General features: G+C 39.9%; 1 protein-coding gene and 1 long non-coding RNA gene across 3 annotated transcripts in view; one reads left to right on the plus strand and one right to left on the minus strand.

Annotated features, from left to right (window-relative positions):
- The window catches only part of LOC145782306 (proline-, glutamic acid- and leucine-rich protein 1-like), a 43,277-nt gene that overhangs the window by 13,686 nt on the left and 5,977 nt on the right, over positions 1-23,614 (plus strand). The window contains exons 5-17 of the mRNA XM_082594096.1: positions 1,214-1,356; positions 4,213-4,355; positions 5,569-5,659; positions 7,264-7,393; positions 7,629-7,717; positions 8,160-8,316; positions 9,951-10,055; positions 10,459-10,603; positions 13,522-13,651; positions 15,689-15,898; positions 16,171-16,346; positions 19,692-19,811; positions 20,473-20,657. Of these exons, the coding sequence (XP_082450222.1) occupies positions 1,214-1,356; positions 4,213-4,355; positions 5,569-5,659; positions 7,264-7,393; positions 7,629-7,717; positions 8,160-8,316; positions 9,951-10,055; positions 10,459-10,603; positions 13,522-13,651; positions 15,689-15,898; positions 16,171-16,346; positions 19,692-19,811; positions 20,473-20,657 (1,824 nt within the window). The remainder of the gene's footprint in view (positions 1-1,213; positions 1,357-4,212; positions 4,356-5,568; positions 5,660-7,263; positions 7,394-7,628; positions 7,718-8,159; positions 8,317-9,950; positions 10,056-10,458; positions 10,604-13,521; positions 13,652-15,688; positions 15,899-16,170; positions 16,347-19,691; positions 19,812-20,472; positions 20,658-23,614) is intronic.
- On the minus strand, positions 1,223-23,355 carry LOC145782307 (uncharacterized). Of its 2 annotated transcripts, none has more exons than XR_014290829.1 (4): positions 22,544-23,355; positions 20,387-20,559; positions 19,583-19,816; positions 1,223-1,638 (listed from the first exon to the last, which is right to left on the minus strand). It is a non-coding gene; the product is annotated as an uncharacterized LOC145782307 (long non-coding RNA). The 2 variants fall into 2 exon arrangements; XR_014290828.1 differs by lacking the exon at positions 1,223-1,638 and adding an exon at positions 15,722-16,324.

The raw sequence follows: 23,614 nt of genomic DNA on the forward strand, positions 1-23,614 counted from the left end.
TTTTTTTATTTTTGCGTGTAGGATATAATCGTTCTTATTATTACGTAACATTCCATGATCGTTAAAGTCGATGTCAAACCTTAGCGGCCGCATAAAACAATGATGTCAGGTTAGCTAGGTGATGATAGCGGTAAGAGACTTCGTTAATGCAGGCAATGTCTGCGACCAAGACCATTAAACACCTTTTCTTTTATCGGTTTTCGATTTAATTCTCACACATTGCGAAGAAAACAATGCGTTCTGTTGAATCATTTTTGTCTCACAGCGGGAAGACCTCGTTGAAAATAGCGCGTCTAATTTAGCTGGTTTACTTAATATTGCAGTGAATAGTTACCGTACGTGACTATTACAGCAGTGCAAGTTACTCTACCATCTACTTTGAAATTTCCATACCGTATGAGATAGCCATGCGATCAGCTGCTGTTTTGCGGGCAAGAGCAACGTAGGCTTTTCTTGCTTTCGGCATTCTTTAAGTCCGTTTAAATTATCTAAATCTCTTTCGCGAAGTGTTTTATCTTTGAAACACCACTTGTCATCACCATTTTTGTTGCCCCTCAACTATAAATTTACGGGGGGCGCCGCCCCCCGGCCCCTCCGGAAGTCGGCGCGTATGGTTTGGTCGACAGGACGTTAGGTCGACAGAACGATTCATTTTTGGGTTAGGGTTAGAGTCAGGGTTGGATTAGGGTTATGGTTAGTTAACTAACCCTAACCCTAAAATAAATCGTTCTGTCGACCTAACGTCCTGTTGACCAAACGTCCTGTCGACCAAATGTCTGTCGACCAAACGTCCTGTCGACCAAATGACCGGGTGGCGGGTACCCAAAATACGCAATGCGAAATAAATGTATTGGAACGTTTTTAGTGGTTAGGTGTCGGCCAGGTTTTGCCCATACCGATATCCTTGCTCCAAAATTAGGCCGATGCTGATGTATTGACTGATGCTACCGATATATCGGTACATCTCCAATTAGGTTAATATTCTAATCAGTAATCAACCCATTTCCCTTTTATATGATAATCATTGGCAATGGCATCATTAGTGGAGTAAACACATCTTGTTTGTGTATATGCGTGCTGCAAGACATGGACATTCGACATATTTGCTGTTTGCATTTCAAGCAAAAAGTTTTTCACGTTTCACAAATCCACAACCCATTATGAAGTAAATTTAATTATATAATCAATAAACGTATTTTTGTACATTTTTTAGAATCCACATTATGTTTTGAAATGCTGCAAAGCGATACTGAAGTACTTCCCCGGTCCATGTGGTGCGTACAGAGGCAAGCTGGTGAAGTACTTGCTCCCACATATGCTTAGTTTCAACTCTTCCATCCAAGATACGGCTGTGAGGTGAGGACTTGGTTTTAATCAAACTTCTAAATCGTTTGTTGTGTTGTAAGAAACTACTCCCTTCTATTTTGTTATTATTAGCGAACATTTTAGCCAATCTCTTGAAGCATTCTCTTGTCTGCACTATCGGTCTCAAACGTTGGTTACAGTGACTACTGTGTACAAGAGGAACTTCGGGGATTGGACCATCACTAGCCTTATTTGATCCTCCTGTGGCGTGATGAATCTAGAACTTTACGCCAGGGATATAATTTGTGTGGTATGTCCTGGAGGCTTTCCCACCTAAACAATATTGCACAGCATGCATGAACAATGCAAACACCATTTGTGCAACACATGCCAAAGGAAAGTACAAGCGTGTTGGCGGTGCTCAATCAGTTTAATGACAAGACGAATGCGCATATTAGTATGCCATCAATGTAATTGTAATATAGCCTAGAGACTGATTTTCTTCGTTGTTCACAAAGTAAAAACTGACAAAAAAACAACTTGATATCACTTTAAAGTGATATCACGCTTAACAGCGCCGTACGCGTTGACAAAGCTGACTTGTCTTGGAAACGATCTCTGAATTTGAATCAGGGTTGGTTGATTTAAATCAAATGATTTAAATCATTGATTTAAATCAAACAATAAAAATCAAAAAAATCAATTAAAAAAATCAAATGATTTTTTATTTGCTAAAATAAAAATAAATATATACATCAACAAACGTTTCACTGCTTCTCTGTAATACAAAAATTATATTTAAATACTTAAGGCTATAGGCTATGCATGTTTTGAAAGGCAACTTAGTTTACTTGGCAGTTCACAAACAGTGTTGTTCACTAAACATAGTTTTTGAGCGAGTTTTTTCCACTTTTGGTCTGGTTCATTCAGAAGTTCGAAATCGATTGGGCACTGCAAAAGCTGGCGAGCTTGTATTTATATGCAAACTTCTCAATGCAAAATAAACTGCAATTTTGTGTCATCTGAACTTTTATTGTTTTGGTATGGTACGTTGGTAACATCATTATATTACACAGTTAAACTTTCTTAGCAAAAAGTCTGGTTGTAGGCTATGCATCAGTTGAGCAAAAAAGCAAAGTGATGTGTGCTCAAACGTAAGGAAGGATCTTAGTGTAGTGAGATGACAGTTTGAGATGTACCTCAATCTCGATATGCACATTATCATTTAGTATAAAGCAACATATCACACCTACTTAAAAATATGTGCAATAGACAGGCTAGCCTACAATATGATAATCAAAATTATTAAACATTTGCAAAGCAAAGCCTTTCTATCAATCAACGGGTTAAAAATAATTCTGCTATCTTGCTAAAATGATCTCTTCCCCCAAGTAGACTCCACGCTTTTTTATATAAGAAAAAATCAAAAAAATCTGATTTTAATCAAAAAAATCCGATTTTTTTGATTTTTTTAAAAAAATCATAATTTTTTCCAACCCTGATTTGAATGGAAGGAAGGTTGTTGGTGGTTTGGCAAATTGAAAGATTTTTTGAAGCCGAAGCTATGGAGAATAGAAATATCCTATTATGACACATTGTTTGCTTTCAGTACTTAGTGGGATCATGTTAGGTTGTTACTGAGATCTAAAAAGATAAAAAATTATTAAATGACTTTAAGATTCCTATTTCAAAGAAATGACTGCACTATGACTAATAAGAAAATCACACTTGAACGCGTCCATTGGTCATATTTTGTAATATGTTAGGAATATTGTTCTCAACAGAACAAGACAGCTTGCAGGTCATAGGCAATGCTTTTCTTTAAATAGCCAAACCTAGGCAAAGGCATTAATCTTCTTTGTCCATAAAATGTATGCTTAAGTGCATCTATGAACTAACTAAGTTAGTTGGTGCAAGTGCTGGGTTTGATTGCTCAATGATGTAAATCAAGGTTTGGAGGTTTGGGGATACAATATCTGAATACCAAATTACAACTTTTTAGCTTACAACTCTACAAGGTTATGCAAGCCTTAAAGCAGCCGGCGGCCATGGCCGCTAAGTAGTGCTTGAATGACCGCCGGTGCTACCTTCTCAGTCGGCCAAGTTTGGCCGCCGGTTTCTTCTAGCCAATTATTTAATTTCGCAATAGAATGATCGTGGATTAACTGTCGAAAATCTGTAGTATCAAAGAGTGACGCAGAATTAGGTCAGCGCATCATAATCACCACTGTTGCATTGTGCGGGAACATTTGCTATTGTATGGAATATATCCAGCTGCGATCACCAGCGCTGTAAGTCTTGTTTGCAATTCCCGACTTTTATTTTAACAAAGTGTTAATCCGAAGTGCTAATTTACATCGGTTGGCGTTATTGTCATTTTTATGTCGATTCAGTGTTGTCGGACATTAAATCGTTGTCAAAAAGGAGAACTAGGTTAGTTGACATCCCAGGGGAAACACGTGTCTTCATAGTTGAGAAATATTCCCGCTGTGGATTAGTGACTTCACACCCTCAATGGTGACATCATAAAGGTATAAATGGTCAGGTTTTATGAAAGGCGGTATGCAGTTGAAACAATTTACTGAGCTGCGAGCACTTGAAACGATTTAGTAGTGTCGTTAGATGGTCCCGCAATACCGGATTACAATCCCGATAAAGCAGTTATTGCGTGGTACAACGAGTCTATTGCAGGACGTCGCCCAGACTTCAACAACGCTAAGTGATCATTTTAGCATTGTTGCAAATTCTATTTATATACTTGTGTTGTCGTTATTTGTATTTTGGCCTCCATGCGCGCAGATTTGGCCGCCGAGAAGGAGCTCCCGGTAGGCCAAGATGGCCGCCGGAAAAAAACACAAGTTTTAAGGCCTGTTATGTCTGCATAATGCTTGTCTATGAATCCTTCAGGTGTTGGCGCTACATCCCACTATGCGGCGGAGGGGGCACAGGGGGGAAGACACATGCTGCTCAATTGGAAAAGCAACTGGACGAAGTCATCACTGCTCTCACCTTCACATCAACAAAACTGTTCAACAGCGACTTGCTGGATGGTGAGATCTTGATGGAGTGAATTAAATCATTGTCTACTCATTTCGTTTTGCCAGTAATTTGATGACATCTTTTTTGACTCCCTGATAAAGAAATAAAGATATCCTACTCGGCTTGCAAGCGAACTTCTATGGAAGGAGCTTGTGAAATAAGATTCATCGTCGTCGTCGTTTGAGCGTCTGGGGCCGAGGGTCTATCCTTTTACCACCCAAGATTCACAATGTTCCCGGACTACACTGGAAGGCTACTAGAGAGCAGCCAGTCTTTGGTTTCATCATCCATGACACGCAGACCTTCCACTCCATTAGGTGGTTTGAAGATGGAGCAGTCATTGATGATGTGGTCTGCGGTCTGTTCCTCGGCACCACATTCACAGGAAGAGGAAGAGGCCATCCCCATTGGTGCATGGTTGAGCGGAAAAGCCCGACGCCCGTACGAAGACGGTTGAGGCGCAACCATGCCTGTCTTGGTAGTGTTAGACCGATGGGGCGTGTGTCGGCGTCGGGGATAAACGAATAGAGTCTTGTGGCGGTTGACTTCCATTCAGAACTCCATTTATGGTCCGCCCAAGCAGCCGCAGAGATGTCTTGTACATCAGCTTCGTTGATAAGAAGTTGAGCGGCTGGCACGAATGGGTGTCTTGATTTCAGTCGACGGGGGTGCTCGTTTGGGAGAGCAGAGATCTTGTGGTGGAGAAGGTGGTTAGGCTCCAGTGCCCGTCGACCGAGGGACAGAGTGGCTTCTTTGCGACGAAGCTCAGCGGGTTGGATGCCAGCGAGAATGGGGAGATTGTCCAATGGTGTGGGATGCAGGCATCCGGTCACTGTGCGCAGTGCGCTGTTTATGGCAGTGTCGATGTTAAGGCAGTGAGCACTGCGGCACCAAACAGGTGCACAGTACTCTGCTGAAGAGTAGACAAGGGCTAAGGCTGCTATACGCAAAGTGTCAGCCCTCGCCCCCCAGCTAGAGCCTGCCAGGCGCTTGAGTAGCGCAGCACGGGATGTGAGTTTCTCGCGCAGTGACACCAAGTGGTGGCGGTATGTGAGCAATCTGTCCAGTGTCACCCCAAGATATCTTGGTTCGGGGCAGAAGGACAGAGTTCATCGTTGTTCCGGAAGTCGGTGCTTCGTATTCCCCCGGTGTTGTCATGGCGATGCTTTGTTGGCAGGTTCCATGTGTTTTATGTTGATCAAACACTTCACTCTCTTGTTTCAGACGTTATAGATCCTTGCCAGGAGAGTCTATCCCTCCCCATCCCACCTCTTCCCAGTAAAGAGCCGGAAGTTTCTTACAGTCTGATACAAAGGTTGGTGTCTATACGTCGGACAGGATTGATAGACTCAGCAAGAACTTTCTGTTCTCGTCAGAAAATAACTTAATTTATTTAAACCAGGGGTTTTCAACCTGGGAGTCGTTTATCGGGAGGTTGCGAGGCACCTGAAAATCCAGTGTATCATAGACTGATTTAAATACACCCATAAAAGACTGCAACAAATTCAATCGGTGAAAATGTAGCTTATTCTCATTATTTTTTTCTCTCATAACTAGCCAAGCTTGATAAGAAATCATCATCATCATCATAATCCATCGTCGGTTTGTTCCCCACTAGTGGGGGTGGCCGATTTCTCGGAACCCAGAGATTCTTCGCACCCCTTGCCCATCTAAGGGCTGCTGGGGAATAGGGGCCATTTTTAGCTTTTGCTGCATTGGAATGGAGGCAATAATTGGAGGAAATGTAATAAAGCCGTACAACTTTGTAAAAAGACGTTTTTGGTTTCAGAAGTTTACATTGCAACAGCGAAACGACACCTCTAGATGTCATCGTGGATCAAATTCGGTTAAATTTTGCAATATGCTTTTGTTGAATATTTTTATGGGAGTCATGAGGCTACGTTGATTGTTCTGAGGGAGTCACGGTGAAAAAAGGTTGAAAACCCCTGATCTAAACAAAACACAAGAACGTATATATTCGTAAAACGTAATAATAAATAACTGAAATTAATCACAGTTTGCACTGAGATAGGTACAAACACAGCTGAAGGATAAACACAAAAGGTGTTAACATTCTGTTATAAACTATGCGGGAGTGTGATCACAAGACAAGATAGCCTACCAAGCGGTAACAACATTAAGAAAATTAAGGAAAACCACAATACAACATGAAAGAAACGTAATTTAGTACAGATTTAACAAGAAAGATGCCCCTCCCCCTCCAGCGAACAATTGCTTGTTGAGGTTAAGTTTGTGCTTCTTTATTTGGAGTGCTTCGCGAATTTTAGTTTCAAACTCTGATTGACAGTTTCAAATTATTACAATGTGTGGCTGTTTCAGTTCACCTGACGAGGATGGTCCTTGAGCGGGTGCCTCCGTCACGTAGCTTCGATATTGTTTTCGCGAAATCATGTCATTGTGCTTATCAACACAACGCGTGTCAATTGTTTCCGAACTATTTGTGTTTCTATCTGCCAACCCAGATGTATCTCCATTCCACTAATTTCCAGTTAGGAAATTTGTCGGTTTTACACAAATTCAACGTTTGCAGAGTAAAACTACTTGAGTACTTGGTCCATGCCCTTGTCACGTTACCTTCACCTTTTATATATTGCAACTAACACTCAACGTTTAGTCTAAGGGTCATCTCATGTTTATTGGAATATTGGTCAAGTTAATAGCAAAGTGTGGTGACAGGCGCATGTCTTAATAGCTATCGATTACTTAGCAAGAAATTCAAATCTTCTTCGTCGTCGTGGAGCCACTGGGGCCGAATCCTTTTACCATCAGATTTAAGATGTTTCCGGTTCATCTGATGAAATCATATAAATGCTTTCATGGATGTGACTTGGTTTTCCTTTCCAAAGTACATCAGCTGCACGGTCGTTAACTATTTCAGGTTTGTTGGTTTTGTTATAGGTTTGTGACCTTCTGCAAATGCCTGAAATCTTTAATGGAAAGCGATGATTTGAAGGTTCCAGTGGGGATACCATTCCATCGGATAGTGACGCTCATCCAGAGTTGCTGCGAAATGACACCTAAAAGCCTGGTTGGTATTGCGGGTGGCTCCTGATGCACTGTGTCCTCTGTATATCATTTGTCAATCCCCACACAGACACTGGCTGATGTCGCTGACTTTCACTTCCGCTGTGCAACCTTCAAGTGAATCTTTGTCGTATTAATTTTGTCAGCCAGGGTTTGGTGCTTAACACAAAGTGGAAGGCTGGCACAGTGAACCCAAACCTGAGCGAGTCTTCTGATCAGCGCGTTGTGTTTGTTGTTAGGGCCACACCAGCGAGAAACTTCTTCGTTCAAAGTATCTCATTCACGTTCACCAGTGGTGCTTGGAAATATTGAAAACGCTCATTAAAAGGTAAGCCGGTTTTGTTTTTAAATGTTTGCAAGGTTTGGTTTGGCTTCTTTAGTCTGCTTTAGAAGCAACAAATTGAGGCCAATTCCGCAGAAGCAAATAACGTGTTTTACAACGATTTAAGTTTTGCGCCCAAGACGTCATTTTGCCAGAGCGGAAGACGCGTCGGCTGCACAAGACACCCCCCACAATACCACATCATCCGGTCTGCTTTAGTCGGTTGTCGCGACCACGACGACACATCTTCTATCTCTGGAGATTAACCTTTGGAAATTGTTGTGTGATCAACTGATCATGGCCTAACATCGACTGGAACACTTTTGTCGATTGACTTAAATTTTTGTATTTTTATTTTCATCAACTGCTTCGGTATTCAGTTTTTCTCTTGCACGCAAATATTTGTTATGTTTTCAATTTGTTGCTTCATTTCATGATTATATTTCAGCTCCCCTCATCTGATGTTCAAATACTCCTCCGTTATCAACTGCGTATGTTTTAACTTGTTGAACTTATGGAAGGATCCTTCCCCCGAACCTGGCCAGCCAAAGGCGTATGCCAACATTCGCTCCAATATCTACACCACACTATGCGAGTGGCTGCAGGTGCGACGGTTAGGCATTTTAAAACATTGTCACTTGATAATAATCTTACAATTTTGACGAATATACTGTATTCTTTCATCTACAGGGTGGCCCAGCAAAGTGTGGAAAAATAAAAGTTAGATTTTTTCAATTGTATGAAGGCCAATAAAAACAACTCATATATCAAATAAAAGAGGAATGTGTTTTTTTTAATAGCATCCAAAAAATTATTCAACATATCCACTATTCTCCTTGGTACCCTGGCGAAGACGATCGATCACATCTGGCACGCACGGTTGCATCGTGAATTTCTGCCTAAGATTTGGTCAGTTTTTGCTTCAGAACCTCGACACTTGAGTGGGATGCAGCGCAGGACTTCTGCTCCAAGATGGACCAAAGCTCCAAGTCCATTGGATTTAAATCAGGAGAAGCTGGAGGCCATAGTTTCTTGGGCGAAAATACCAGTCCTGGACCAATCTGGCTGTGTGAGAGGTTGTTCCATCCTGCTGAAGTGTAATTCCTTCATTTTCAGTGACTTTCCTCACCCGAAGTACAACTTCATCCTTTAACATCTTCAACATGTTGATTTTGACACCAGCCTCGATGAAAATCAAAGAGGTTTTGAGACCTATGAACGTAACCCCTTTCCACATCATTATCGAAGCTGGTTTGCCTCCTGAATGAGATTCGACGTTTAACAGGCACTGAATCTTTAAATTTAATCCAAATCCGATCATTTGGCTTTTGTGTATTGCTTGAGTGGTGAATAATTTCTTGTCTGTCCAAAGAACTTGTGGCTGTGTGCCATCAAGAAACTTATTCGGAGGAATCTTTCATCTTTCGAACCTCTTCTTCTCTATGGCACTAGAAAGAAGTTGTCGTTTGGTATTTTGTAGGGCTTCACCTTAAGATCCCTTACCAGCACCCTCTGGACGGTTGAACGGCTGACATGTGCCTCTTTAGCAAGTTCTGATGCTCTTTCCACATAGACACGTCGATTTCCACATCGAAAACAAAATTACTTCAAAACTCAGCACCCCAAAATTACTTCAAATCACTTTTCAAAGTCCAAACAGTGCTCAGAAAATATTCTTTTTTTGTAGACCGGTGTTATACTATAAATCAGCAATAAATACAAATCATTTAATAGTGAGAAAATGTGCTTAAATTTAATATGAAATTTAGTCCACACTTCGCTGGGCCACCCTGTACATCTAGGAAAATGTTCTGAAGGTTTATATTAGCCATCACGTAGACGCAGCTAATTTAACCCGCCTGGTCTCAAAGTCTACACTCGAAAAGCTCGTACAGGTCTTGGCTTTGACGATTGAATGGTGTCTCCTGTGGAAACCTATGAACCAGTGTGATTGCAACATCCGCGTTAAGTATTAACAATACGTCCATTGACAATGAACGGTATCTGGTGGATGAGAAAACATTGATGTGCCCGATTAAATGTTTTTAACGCGGTTACCCGCCTTTCCAACGACCTCAAGTTGTGGAGTTAGTCAATGGCTTCTATTTGCTCATGCGTTTATGATTCGACGCTACCTTGTTGCATTGTTTTCAACACCAACCCGATGTCTTACGTTGAACCGATGTATTTGTATCGTCGTTGTTATCTACCAACTACCTAACCTCTTTACTTGGAGCAGAGCTGCGGTAGTAGGACTCGCTTCCTTCGCGGTGAAGTTCATGACGTAAAAGCCATGCTAGATCACGTCATTGATGACATCACACCAACTCTTGATAGGTTCAAGGTAAGTCCTCTTTCGACCTGTTCGTTGTATTTGTTTAGAAACATTGCAAGATGTCCACTCACCCTGCTTGCTTATCGCCTCTGGCATTTTACAAGCCTTCAAGAATGGTGCAATCCAAACCCGTATAAATTGTTTTATAAATATAATGTTTTGATTAACTAGCGTTTCATCTGTTACATAACGGTTTTTGATGAGGTACGCTGTCCAATAATTTGCGTCAGGTTAATATTTTTGTTGCCTGTATGCCAACGTAGTTTGTGTCTAGAGGAGAGACACACGAGGAGTTTAATCTTCCTCTTTCGGGCCTTACTCATTCTGTACCTTTGCTTCTTTCCCCGCGCCACATGTGTCCATGAAATTAGGAACTGGCTTCGCAAGAATACTCACTCTCATCGTCATCCAGGTATCATCGGAAGAGACCGCAATTCGGAGTAGAGGAAAAGGGAAGCAGAAGAAGAAGAGCTCCACCCAGCTTCCATCTTCCTTCCAACCAAGCCGACTATACAATGAAGAAGCCAACCAGGATACATGCTCTAATGCTTTGAAAGGTTCGTGACAGTGGCAACATTTGCTTCTAATATTACATCAAATATAGTTATTACTCTCTAAACCTTCACGGCCTGTTTCACCATAAAAAGGGGATTATCAGAAAGTCCTTATTCAAATAGAATAAGGACCTTCTGATGATGCAGAACTTTACAATGCAGAAACATGGACACTGTCATCACAAATGGTTAAACGACTTGAGGCATTTGAAATGTGGATTTATAGAAGAATGCTTAAAATTTCATGGAAGGATAAAATCACAAACAAAGATGTACTATCCAGAATACAAACCAACATGGAAATTCTACAAATAATTAAATCTAGAAAATTGAAATATTTTGGCACATGATTCGCAATAATTCTATTCAAAGACAACTACTAGAAGGAAAAATGAACGGCAAACGAAATAGAGGCAGACCACCAAGAATTTGGACTAATGATATTGAAGACTGGTCAGGACTTAATTACAAAACTGCAGTAGAAAATACAATTTGGGTAGAGAGGTAACTTTTTTGAACCATAAACAAACGTAACCCAGCAACAACACTACATTTAACATTACAAAAACAATCAGCTAACATACACTCATACAGCCCTTTTCAAGCCTATAAGAAAATATTTTTAAAAGAAATACTAAAGAATAATACACTATCGCGAACAAAATATGGATAAATCTAAACATTCAGAAACTTGCTTAACTAGCTCATACAAACTGACAACTAAACATTACGCAGCACAACGGGTCAAGTAGTGCAAGGTAAAATGAATTAATTGTTCAGAAAAGGACTCAAACAGATTACGCAAGATGGACAGAAGCACAGCACGAGATAGTGGCACAAACAAAGTAAAAATACGAGAAGCACAAGACGTGACAGTTCAATCAAAAACTGTTAAAAGATAGGAAGCTCCGCCAGCAAATAATTGCTTGTTGAGCCCTGGGTTGAAAGATTTGCAATGCCTCATGAATCTTGGTGTCGAACTCAGACAAACACTTACGAAGAATTTCGAAGCACTTCAATGAGGGTTTATTGTTAGAACAAGATTGACAGTTTCTAATATGATCCTTGATTGCACTGTTTTGATTCAAATTAGCTAAATTCAGATGCTCTCCCAATCTTGTCAACAAATGTCGCGTGGTCATACCAATGTATGTTGAACTCGCATCATGCGAGCAAGTAAACTTTTACACGACGTTTGAACATAAGCGGAAAGGAGTTTTAGACTTCAACTGAAAATAGAAACCAGCTTTAAATAATTTATAGACGGGAAAAATCTTAACATTAGACTTCAAGGCAATAAATCTGGACAAACTTGTGGTAAAAGGTTTGGATTCCTTGCCAACAAACGGGATTGTTAGAAAGTTCTTGAAATCAAGCTCCTCAACTGGAGACGTAGCACAGCATTCAAAAATCTTCTAAGAACCTTATTGAAAAACCAAGTCGGGTAATGATTAGCACCAAAGTAAAGTATGTTAAATGTAGTGTTGTTGCTGGGTTACGTCTGTTTATGCAGTAGAAAAATCTCACAACAGAGAAACTTGGCGTCTCATTGCCTCCAACCCTCGACGATAGGAAGGAACTTAATGATGATGATGAACTATACTTGAAGTAATTTGCTCTGCTTGACTTTTTGCTTGGCATTAAACGCTTTTTGTAATATTAATATTATTTATTGCTTCTAATCTTATATGTCTTTGTTGATATTGATTTTGCGAAGAATTAAAAATGATGTCTTGGGAGAGTAGACTGATGTTGAGGATGTTGAAGGGTACTTGCGTGGTCATCTTCTGAGATGGTCTTGAACGAATGGATGACAACAACTTGACAAAGCGAATCTGGAAAAAGGTATCGACAGGAAAATTGAAAATGGAAGACCGAAGAAAACGTGGGATGACTTGAAAGATGACATGAAGAAAAGAAACCTGAAAATTGAAGATGCCAACAATAGATCAAAACGTCTTTGAAAACAACTGATGTCATTCGTTTACTGTCATTTCAACGTCGTTATAGCAAACACGTTCTAGGTGAAATTTATTGTTATGCATCTTTCAGAAACACGAGCATTTCAAACTACGAGTCGCTGATTCCTTTCGCTTTGGCTTTAGCACGTTTTTTTTTAACAGAGGAAAGCCTTTCCATCGCAGCACTGTAAGGAATGGGGGTGTTGTATTTAATGAACAGACATTTTAAATCGACACTAAGAAAGCTCATGGACTTGCTTCTGCCTGATAGAAGGCCTCCGCCCTCCGCAATTGACTTTTTCTTTCCGCACCGACGTTTCATGCGATGACACCAATACACCAAAACATTCATCCTCGGAGTCGTGACTGGTGTTGGTGTCACTCTTGAACCCGTGGCTTGATGGTTCTCGCAATAGTCGAATGATTTCTGCTTTGATTTTTCACGCATTGTTGTCATAAAAATCTCCAAAAACAAGTCATTTTTACTGTTAATGGGAAAGTAGCGGGTAGTGGGAGTGTGACTGAAAGAAACGTAGCATCTCTCCGATATCGCTACATTGAAAAAAGTAGCGCCGCTACTCCAACAAAATGTAGCGGCCTTACCAAAAAAAGTGGAGAGTTACTACCCACCTCTGGCCAGGCTTTGGGGTGCATGCCGAGTGGAGAAGATAGTTGGTTCTCATTTATTCCTAGGAGTGGTGCGTTAGAACTGTGCGGTACACGCTTGATTACCAGTTGGAACAAATATCCTCAGGCTATTCCGACATCATCGTATGCCGGCTCTAGGGGATGTCAGGTATCAGAACTATTGTATTACGTCATAATGATTGGCGGGAGCGTCATTTTTGATGGTACATTAGTGAAGAGAGCCAGGACTTTGGAATTATGTGATATTTGAACAAGCCCAAAAGTATTCAAGACATTGACGAAATAGTAAATATATTGTTCTTTGTATTCCAGCGGTTCGTTTGTGCGTCTACTCCCACGGGTCGCAACTGTCGACTTTTGTTCATAAGTCCCTGCAGGAAGCTGTGGTGGGCCTCCTGCTCCACTTGATTGAGGGAAAGAGCGGACTCGCCCCATATCAAAGGTAATCATCAGCCGGTGGCAAACCATCAAACAATGGTTATGAATACCTCAGTATTCACCGATATCACCGTAATATTGCGGTTCATTACGTTTGTCAGTTGAATTGTAGAAATGTTCATCTTGTGCGTCAGAAACATTTCAACACTAAATTTTAAAAGAAAATTTTGTTTGGTCAAAACTTCAGCTTTGACCAAAACATTATCCTCCAGTTTCAGCATCGACCGAAGTTTTCAGAATGTCACAAAAGTTAGTTAATGAACCGAGCGTCATAATGAACCAGTAACGTCATAGAGGCTTTAGACTGCGACTGCACAAGCAAGCTTATGCAAGAGATTCCCGTAAAGTCAATACTTTTTTTTAAAACGACCATGATGGAAAGCCAGGACAAATTGCGACCGGTCGTTCTTCTTCCTTTCTTGTGCAATGGCCATTTTCGCTTGTTACATTATTCCAGCCAAAAGAAATTTTTACATTGTTATGGTTCATTAAACAATGACCTGTCCAGTGATGTTTCAAAGTTCTTTCGTGACGGTGTAATTTTTTATTAAAAGTCTCGGTTGCTTACGACTACGCAAGGATGATTGTACGGTAGACACTAAACACATCACGAATCACGATGCAACCAGACAACAATACTTGCAGAGTGGCTGTTTGCATGACAACTGATATTCTCTGCAAAAAGTTGGACCTTGATTTTTCACAAGCTATCGACATTGGATGACGAGTTACATCGTTTCAAACGCTATAAAAGCTCATCCCAATCTAGTATTTCAATTCAAGTATTTCTAATTTCTATCTGGAACTCATAATGTCAATCTTCCTCCTGGCTAAATAAACGTAGGCAACTTCTTGTGAAGAATAGAGCGTCCTTGCTGGCTATCAGCACAAGGCTGAGCACTCACTAGTACAGCGAGCATTACGATTCGCTAACCATAACAGTGTAGCTTCCACGCTAGCCATTTAGAAAGGAAATCAAAATATTCCAAGATTGGATCGAAACACAGCCAATCTATTTTATTGTTAAATTAAAACATGCCGACTAGCCTATTCCAAACACAGTAAAATACAAACATTTTAACTCCAGTTGCAATAAACTATTATAGGACTAACTAATCTATAATAACTCAAACAAAAATTTTATTTGGTTTTTCCATTGACAAACGAACAGTCTATAGGCTAATCGTCTAAGTTTTTCAATGAAGACATGTTAATTTTGCGCATCAATTTGTCTAAATCTAAACAGCACAGTATTGATTAAGCATTAAATCGTATGTAGCCTACACAATATTGACCATTTTTACTACTCAAAATGTGTTGTAGGCAGGAGTAATATGGCTACTGGCGACAAGTATTGCGCTAAAAAACCCTATCCACCGGGACTCTGTCAGACGCTTTCTTTAAATGAACAAAGCACATGCACACTGCACATTTTTGTCTCCTTTTCATAGAGGACATCTTGTGATGTCGAAAACGTTCGATACTTAATTTGTTGCGTAGTTTTGTGTTTCTATATATATGTAATAAACTTGAAGATGTTAAACTTGATCACGTTACTCGGCTTCGTATGCCTATGGTTCAACAAGACAAACTTTTTACCGAAGCTCTGTCGTATTCTCGTGTTTAGAGAGATTGAGTTAGATTTTGGCATTTTGATGAAAGCTTGTTTGGATTGTGCAATTCTTGATTTTACATTGCTCTACATCGATTTTACAGCATCGACCATTCGAAGTACTAACTGTAGAACCCAGAAACTATGTACTTGTGAGACAGGTGTATTTTGATTTAAACAATGTGCTGCTTTAGATAGAAGCCCTCCTGAGGGCTATGGCGCACTGAACTAAACTTGTAAAAGTCGGAATTTGTTTGACTTGGTAAAAACATATGTTCCATGAATAACTAGGCCATGTTCCTGTTTGTGTGAACTTTACCTTCAGCCAATGCTTTTATTTTTGCTGACGACGTCAGTTGAAGTTCAAAGTAATATTGAGTGAGTTTCTACTCACTCAATCACGCAACGACTTGTGTGCCGTTTGTTCAGATGTGATGCAGCTAGAAAGGAACTTTACCATGCGCTATTGTCGCTCTGTCTCTCCCCCTCCATGAAGTGGCCTCCTCCCGTCCAGTTCGCTGTCCGCTTCTTCAGCCACGGGGCCGCCCGGGATAGCAATCTAGACGTCCGTGGTTTCTGCGGGGAGGCATCCGTCATCCTCTCCAACATGGTGCACCCCCGAGCCCCCGCCATGCACAGGTCATTTAGTAACTTGTTGTTGTTGTTGTTGTTGGAACAACATTAGAATTGGCTTTAAGTTTGTATTTGTGCAAAAACAATGTATTTTAACGTAAATCCTTATTCCTGAATGGAATCACTCAAGGAAACCGTGCTATTGTTATAAGAACGTTGCAAAGTAAAGGATGGACCATGGACCTGATTAACCCTCTATCACAACGGCCAGGGGGTAAATTAAATGTCTTCTGGTATCCACGTGGACGTGTTTTTTCAATTTTGATCTTCTGCATCAGGGTCTGCGCCAACTTCTCGGAGGAGTGCTTAAAGAAGTATAATGAAGAGAAGAAGAAGATCGTTGATCCCGAATGCGGCGATTCGGTTGAGGATGATGTTGAGGAGCCTCTTTGTTGCGAAGATGTTGAAACGTCCACCTCTGATCTGATGCAGCTGGATGACAAAGCGACTTCTAGTGAGTGATAGGTAAAGCTTCTACTGCAATCTCAATCGTGCAAAGTGTCTCTCAAAACTAACTACCTGTACAGTAGGGTGTTTCATTTTTTCACCATTTTTGAAATTCAAAATGCCTGGGGTCCCATCTGGTGGTATTTGGGGTAAAAAGTTTATACCCCAAATTTTTTCAATTATGACGTCATATTGAGGTGGTCCACAAGGTTTGAAATTTTTGGGCCTCAAAATCTCGAAATTTGGCCGTATCTCCGGAACCGCTCATCATATATCGACAAAATTAGTATCAAAATGCGCAGAAGGGTCGGTTTCCTTTACCTGATGTAGAGAATATTAAGGTCTATCTGCTTCAGAAAAAAAGTTATTTTATAAAATCTGATTTTTGGTCTATTTTCTCCTGATGAACAGAGATCAGGTGATCAAGGTAAGAAGTTTTTCTGTATTTTTTTCATCTTGGAAGCTGTTATTGCGTAATAATAGTCCTTGTTCGTTTTGCATGAGATGAAATGGTAATTTGAAGGTATTACTATTATAATATTAATGCAACCGTTGAGGAAGAGGTATGCTGCTCACCTGCTTTAGATTAAGTGTCATTATGGCATTAAGGTTAGGTATTAGTAAGTCGATGCAAAACTTCATGGAATCGGAGAGAAATGTGCTTCCCCTGAATTCAGACATAGTCAGTCACTATTTTTACTTGAGGAAGAAAGTAGCCGAAACTAATCCTAAGTTTTTGAAGAAAATACCCCATTTAAAAGATGAACTGCTAAAAGTTGTAGTTGGCAAATAGAGCAAAGCTCGTATTTCAGTGCTTAGGAAACAGAGAAACCTAGCACTTCTGGCATACAATCTGCCAAAACATCGGCACTACTATGTTTGAAACAGAGAAAAATAAATGAAGTAGTTAGATGTCTACACAGTAGCGAAAGCGACTCTGATGGTGACATGAATTGGGAAGATGAAAAAGAATACGAGCCTCTGAAACTAGCTGTTTGGGAAAAAGTGTACAAGAAAGTACATTCTTTTTCCATAAATGATAGAAGTTGTGTACTTGCTGATCGTAGGATGACTTCGGTACGCCAGCAGTCAGATCTGAGGTCGGTTTTTGGAAAAGATCAAGTAGCTGCAATGCTGCATCACCTTCCTTCGACAGTATACCGCCAACGACAAAAAACGAGAGAAAAATCTCTGATGGAAAGTAAGAACCTTCTCAACTCAGCTTCTGCCATGCAGTTATGTTATGATGGGCGCGTTGTCGATAAAATAGATCGATACGTTTTCTTGGGTCAACTTGTTGATGATAATAATGATATAAAACACGAAAGTGTGCTTGCTGTTAAATCTTTTCCCAAAAGTGTGTCGGTCACTGCAGAACTGATTTTTGGCACCATCATCCAGTAGGCTTGCAGAGTTCACCTATCCCAAGTATATTCAGTCATGGCTGATACGACTGCTTTCAACACAGGAAAAAAGTCCGGAGTCAATACTGGACTGGTCAATTATTTCAATGATGAAGTTGGTCATGATATTCATACCCTTTAATGCATGTTCCACATGAACGAAATATATCTTTCCCATGTCATTTCTTTTGGGGACGGCGCCAAGAAGGGTCCCGGAGCAATGCAAGATGGGGCTTTGCTTAACCAGATAGCAAGACTAGACAAGCCCAGTACTGAAACCTTAACACCAACTATTATTACGCAATAACAGCTTCCAAGAGGGGAAAAATACAGAAAAACTTTATCTTGATCACCTGATCTCTGTTCATCAGGAGAAAATAGACCAAAAATCAGATTTTTTAAAATAACTTTTTTTCTGAAGCAGATAGACCTTAATATTCTCTACATCACGTATAGGAAACCGACCCTTCTGCACATTTTGATACTAATTTTGTCGATCTATGATGAGCGGTTTCGAAGATACGGCCAAATTTCGAGATTTTGAGGCCCAAAAATTTCAAACCTCGTGGACCACCTCAATATGACGTCATAATTGAAAAAAATTTGGGGTGTAAACTTTTTTACCCAAATAACACCAGATGGGACCCCAGGCATTTTGAATTTCAAATATGGTGAAAAAATGAAACACCCTACTGTACAGTACATGTTGTTGAGATGATGAAACTTGTAATGGTGCTGTGCGCTCACGGCGTTTGATTGAACGTGAATCTGCGCGATCCATCGCGATTGGTGCACGATGAAGCTGATACGTGAAGTCAATCGGTATATAGAAAATCGTCGCTTTTTGGTTTTAGAATCGTTGACGTGAAAAAATACAATAGTGGATTTAGGACGAGGGTAAAAGTGATGAACGAAAAGTTTGCGGAAAATCAAAAGTTAGTTGTGTATGTAGAGTGTGGCCCTAGTTAAACTTTCTAGTGATTAAATATGTTTCGAAATAGCTGCAGACGAAATTAGACTTGTATTCATTTCGTCATCATTCGCCGATAGATTCGGTCGGCTTCTTTGCGATTGTTTCTTTAAAAAAAAACACAACTCAAAAAGTTGTTTGTAGTTAACAGTTGTGGAAAATTTAGATGCTGAATCAGAGTTTTGAACTTTTGCAGTTCTGAAATAAACAAGAAATCTATAAATTTACCCGTGTCAATTGAATTAACTGAAGTGTCTCCAATTAGCTGGAAAGAGCATTTAATCATATCATTTGCAATGCAGTACCAGTGTTAAAAGTGATCTAATTGGTACCCGGCAAATCAAGTCAAGGTGTAGCAGTTCTGCTTTCATTGCACTGTCGTAGTTTTTTGCAATAAATGTTGTAAATTACTGTTGCATGTTATTTCAATTATAAGCCAGTTGAAAGTACATTGCATGTGCGCAGTGCTGCTATGCTGGTGGCCTGTTCCTTCACACCAATTGTTAAAACAAACCAGACAATCCCGTCATCAAAAGTATCAATCGCTCACCAAACAATCGTCGTTGTGACGACTCACGAACAACGAGCTTGGTTTGTTTGTTTTATATTTCAAAACGATTTCTTGGCCATATTCACGTTTTGGCAACACTTTTCTACAATTGCATTGTTTTAGAAAAGTTAAACTGTGCCACGTACAGCACTGCTCCAGTTAATAGCTACCACTGCCGCGTTCATTGGCGCAAGATGATGAATAACCTATATTACATACGTTTCAGTGAAATTTTGCATGCCTTATCATATATATATCAGTCAAACAATTAGCCATGTTTGCTAACTACACATATATTTTATCTTGTCAAGCCCACTTACAACTGAGTGATGTATGCTGATTGTTTTGAACAAATGGACTTTGTGACGTATGTTTTGTGACTTGTCTTCCGCAATCTGCATCTCAGTCTCAATGTAGTTTGATCCACAGCTGAGGACTTGGAAGAAACCTCATCCTCCAATGAGGAGCCTGTAGGAGAGGAGAATCTGATCAAGTCACCTTCCCATGATGATGAAGATGAAGTCACGGAAGCCGTTCTTGATACTCAAGGTTCACTGGATGTATAAATTTTATATTTGAATAAGCATTATTCTTAATATTCTCATTATTCAATAATAATCATTCTATTTGAATAAGAAACAGAAAAACACTATTGTTGGTTTCTTTCTAAACTTAACTGATGCATCCTTGAACTGACCTAACAGAGAATTTATTGTTCGAAATTGCGATACCCAACAAGATAACTTGATATAATTTGGACTCGTACATTTTTCTTAAATATTAAGTAATTGGATCCGTAATTGGGCTTCTCTGTTGCACCAGCTTGCTGGGCGTGCAGTTGTTCTCTTGCGTTACATTGCCTACCTCATTATTATTACATTTAAGGTGTTGGGCAAAACTAATCTTCCCACCAGTGTCATTGTTTAGCATATTTAGACCGTTAGATAGGCCTCCATAGACGACGCGATGGCTTCAGTCAATTTGTGTTGTTTTAATGTTTCTCATCAACAACGCCATTGCAACGTAGGCTATTGTTACATCTTTCTATATGATTGTTGAACTGGAAAATTTGTAGTTAAGTAAAAACACACAAGTTGTTTCACCTCAAAAATAAAATGTTTCACCTCTGCAATTCGCCCCGTGCATCACCATCAGTGGTTGATACTTATCGCTGATGCTTCAGCTTGGTTGTAATTCCACGTCCACGCAGATCAAGTCATTTTGCGGCACAAACGCAAGAATGACGACGAAATCCAGGAGATGACTGCATCGAGTTGTGATGATACGTCACCTGCTGCTGCAAAACGTCGCAGAAGTTCTGATGACGTCATAATTGCTGAGGTATCGTTCACGTCATCGGAATATCCATGCCACGATAACGAGGACGTTGGTGATGTAAGTAGAACAGGCTATCTTGTGATCGTGTATGTTACTAAAGGCGAATCACTGACAACGAAAATTAATAAAACTGGTCAATTCTGTTCCACTGTTTGCGCACTGAACCTATTTCGTGTAATCTTTGCTATTTTACAACCAACCAGCTGCCACTGCATGTTAGCTGCATTAAGTGTTAAAGCATTATATGGTTTTTGCGAAAATACATTTCTAAAAATGGGCGAAAAATTATGGCGAAACACATGTCTATCTCTGCCAATTCTTGCTACACTAGACTGCCGAGAAAGTAGAAACACATGTTTTTGAAAAAGTCTTGATGACTAGTGTGGAGGCTACACTGGTATGACACAATGCTCGCTGTTGTATAGTGAGTAGTCAGGTAGTGCTGACGCCTGGCAGATCGCTCCTTAACAGTGGCGGCAATTAGTTTAGTTGTTTTCTTTCCACGTGGGTAAGGAATGACAAAAGCAGTGGTTGAAAACTGTGTGGCATGAATTAGTGGTGCGATACTGATGAGCTCAGCCTCATGAGTGAAACACCTTTCTATCGCTGTCAATTCTTGCTGCACTCGACTGCCAAGAAACTCGACAGTCGCATACAGTGGCGCACGCAGGATTTTCTCAAGGGGGGGAGCCATTGAAAATGCTTTTGAATCGAAAGGAAAAATAAAAAAAACGTCCATTTGGTAATAATAGTCGATAGCAGTGGCGTAGCCAGGAATTTTGAAAGGGGGTTATTGACGGCCGGCGACCCGACGGCGTCTTCGCCAAAGACGACACCCAGGGTCTGGGGGGCCTCCCCCAGAAAATTTTGAAAAATTACTTTGAATTTGGTGCATTCTGAGAGCGTTTTCAACAAAAATATGGGTATAAATATTCCTGTAAAATGGTGCTGTCCGGTGGCATGGCAGAAGGATAAGATCATGTTTTCTTGGGCATTTTTCGGTAGTAAAGCTAAGTCTCTATGTTCTTTTCTTGCTAATTCCTGGCTGAGATATTTGAATGTTTGGTATTGGCAAAACTCGCTCTTTTAATGCAGTTTCGTTTTAAATTAGGCAAACTTTGTTTTAGAGACATAGAGACTGAAAGCATCATTTTTAATATCGTGACGTCACACGCGTGCCAAAGGGGGGTTGTAACCCCCATCCTCCCCCCTGGCTACGCCACTGGACGATAGGTTACTGGCATAGGTACTCAGCTTGCATTGACAATGTTTTAATTTGCAAAGGCTAGTTTACTCATTTCGATAGATGCTGTATTGAAAATAAACGATACGACATAACATTGTTAACGTCGCTATGCCTTACGTAGACGACGTAGTTGGCTTACTAAACCCAATGAACTACGCGTATTGAGGGTACGTTCAGTGGCGTACGCAGGATTTTGTTCCGTGGGGAGGGGAGGGCATTCGATATAATTTGACTTTTTTTATCAAGAGTTGCCTAATGCTACTCTGTAGTCTGACCAAGGTTTAAGGTAGCTTATCTGTTGGCGAAATATAGACTCTCACGGTCTTTGTGTATGTCACTGTACAGATACCGATTCTGAATATGAAAAGCATGATAGTAGGCCTAAACAGAGAAGTAATAGTTCGATCATGATAGTCAACGTCATTACCTTAATTAAAGCATTAATCGAACTACTACTCTGTGAAAGTTTTGCGGGACTTTAACTATGTAGGTTTATACTAATTGCTATCTGACACCAGAAGGGCTCCCGACTTCTATTTTTCAACCTATTTTATAGAAACATGACAAATGACAGAATAAGTTTAATTAATTAATTATGAATACAATTACAGAATTAATTAATTACGAATATAGTTACAGAATACAATTTTACTTAAATTTAACTCTGCCCAATTAATAAATCACAGTCAATTCAAACTTTGTCTTTTCTTCTTCTTTTCCTTCACTTTAAATTTTGGTGATTGTTCAGCTTCATTTGCTTTGTTTTCTTTTCCATAAGAATTTCAGACAACAAATTGTTATTCACTCTACAAGTCTACATATGAGCAGTAAGCACCAGTACAACCAGAAAGAAAAAGAGAACGAGGCAGGGACAAATCAGTCATTTTGTTTTAAAAGTGTTGCCAGACAATATATATTCCTTTTTTGTTTTATTGTGTAGCGGGGATCGCCACAGACTTCCCCCCAGAGGAAAAGTTGAACGAAAGGGCAACTTCCTCGACAAGTTTCGCAAAGCGAATACTTCTTGAACAGTACATGATTTTTGATCTGCAATGTTCAGGAGTCGTCGTCTAATTGGTGTAGATGAGGAACACTGGAACAGTTATGTTAACTGCTGCAGAAGCATGTCAAACAAAATCAGATGATAATTGCAGAGTCGAATACAAATCTTGCCTTCGCAGAATATGCTCGACAACTCAATTTTTTGATAAACACACCCAAATTTTAAGCATTCATCTCAAAACACGAAATTACAAAACTAAAATCATAACTGATGCCATTAATAAAGCTAAAGCAATGAATCGTGAAAGTCTTCTTGAGCAACAAAGTCTAATAAAAACCACTAACTCTAAACGTATACCATTCGTCACCACATATCATCCCTCACTTCCTAACATCAAAAAAGTATTTAATAAATTTGATTACATTTTAAAAATTGATGAAAATTTGAAAACTTTATTTCCGGATCCTCCACTTCCTGCTTACAAAAGATGCCCTACTCTTCGTGATCTTCTAGTCAAAACTAACCTTAAACCTTTACATTCCACCTTGACCCCACCTGGTTTCACCCATTGTAACAGAAAAAATTGTTCCACTTGTGCTCATTCTAATCCTTGCGAAAACTTTTCCAGCAGTGTTACAAATAAACAGTTTAATATTTTCCAGTCAGTTAATTGTGATTCTTCTAACATCATTTATTTAATTACTTGCCAAAAATGTTTCCAACAATACGTTGGAGAAACTGGACGCAAATTTAAAATCAGAATTA

Source organism: Aplidium turbinatum, chromosome 13 (assembly GCF_918807975.1).
Source record: "Aplidium turbinatum chromosome 13, kaAplTurb1.1, whole genome shotgun sequence".
Taxonomy (NCBI): Eukaryota; Metazoa; Chordata; class Ascidiacea; order Aplousobranchia; family Polyclinidae; genus Aplidium; species Aplidium turbinatum.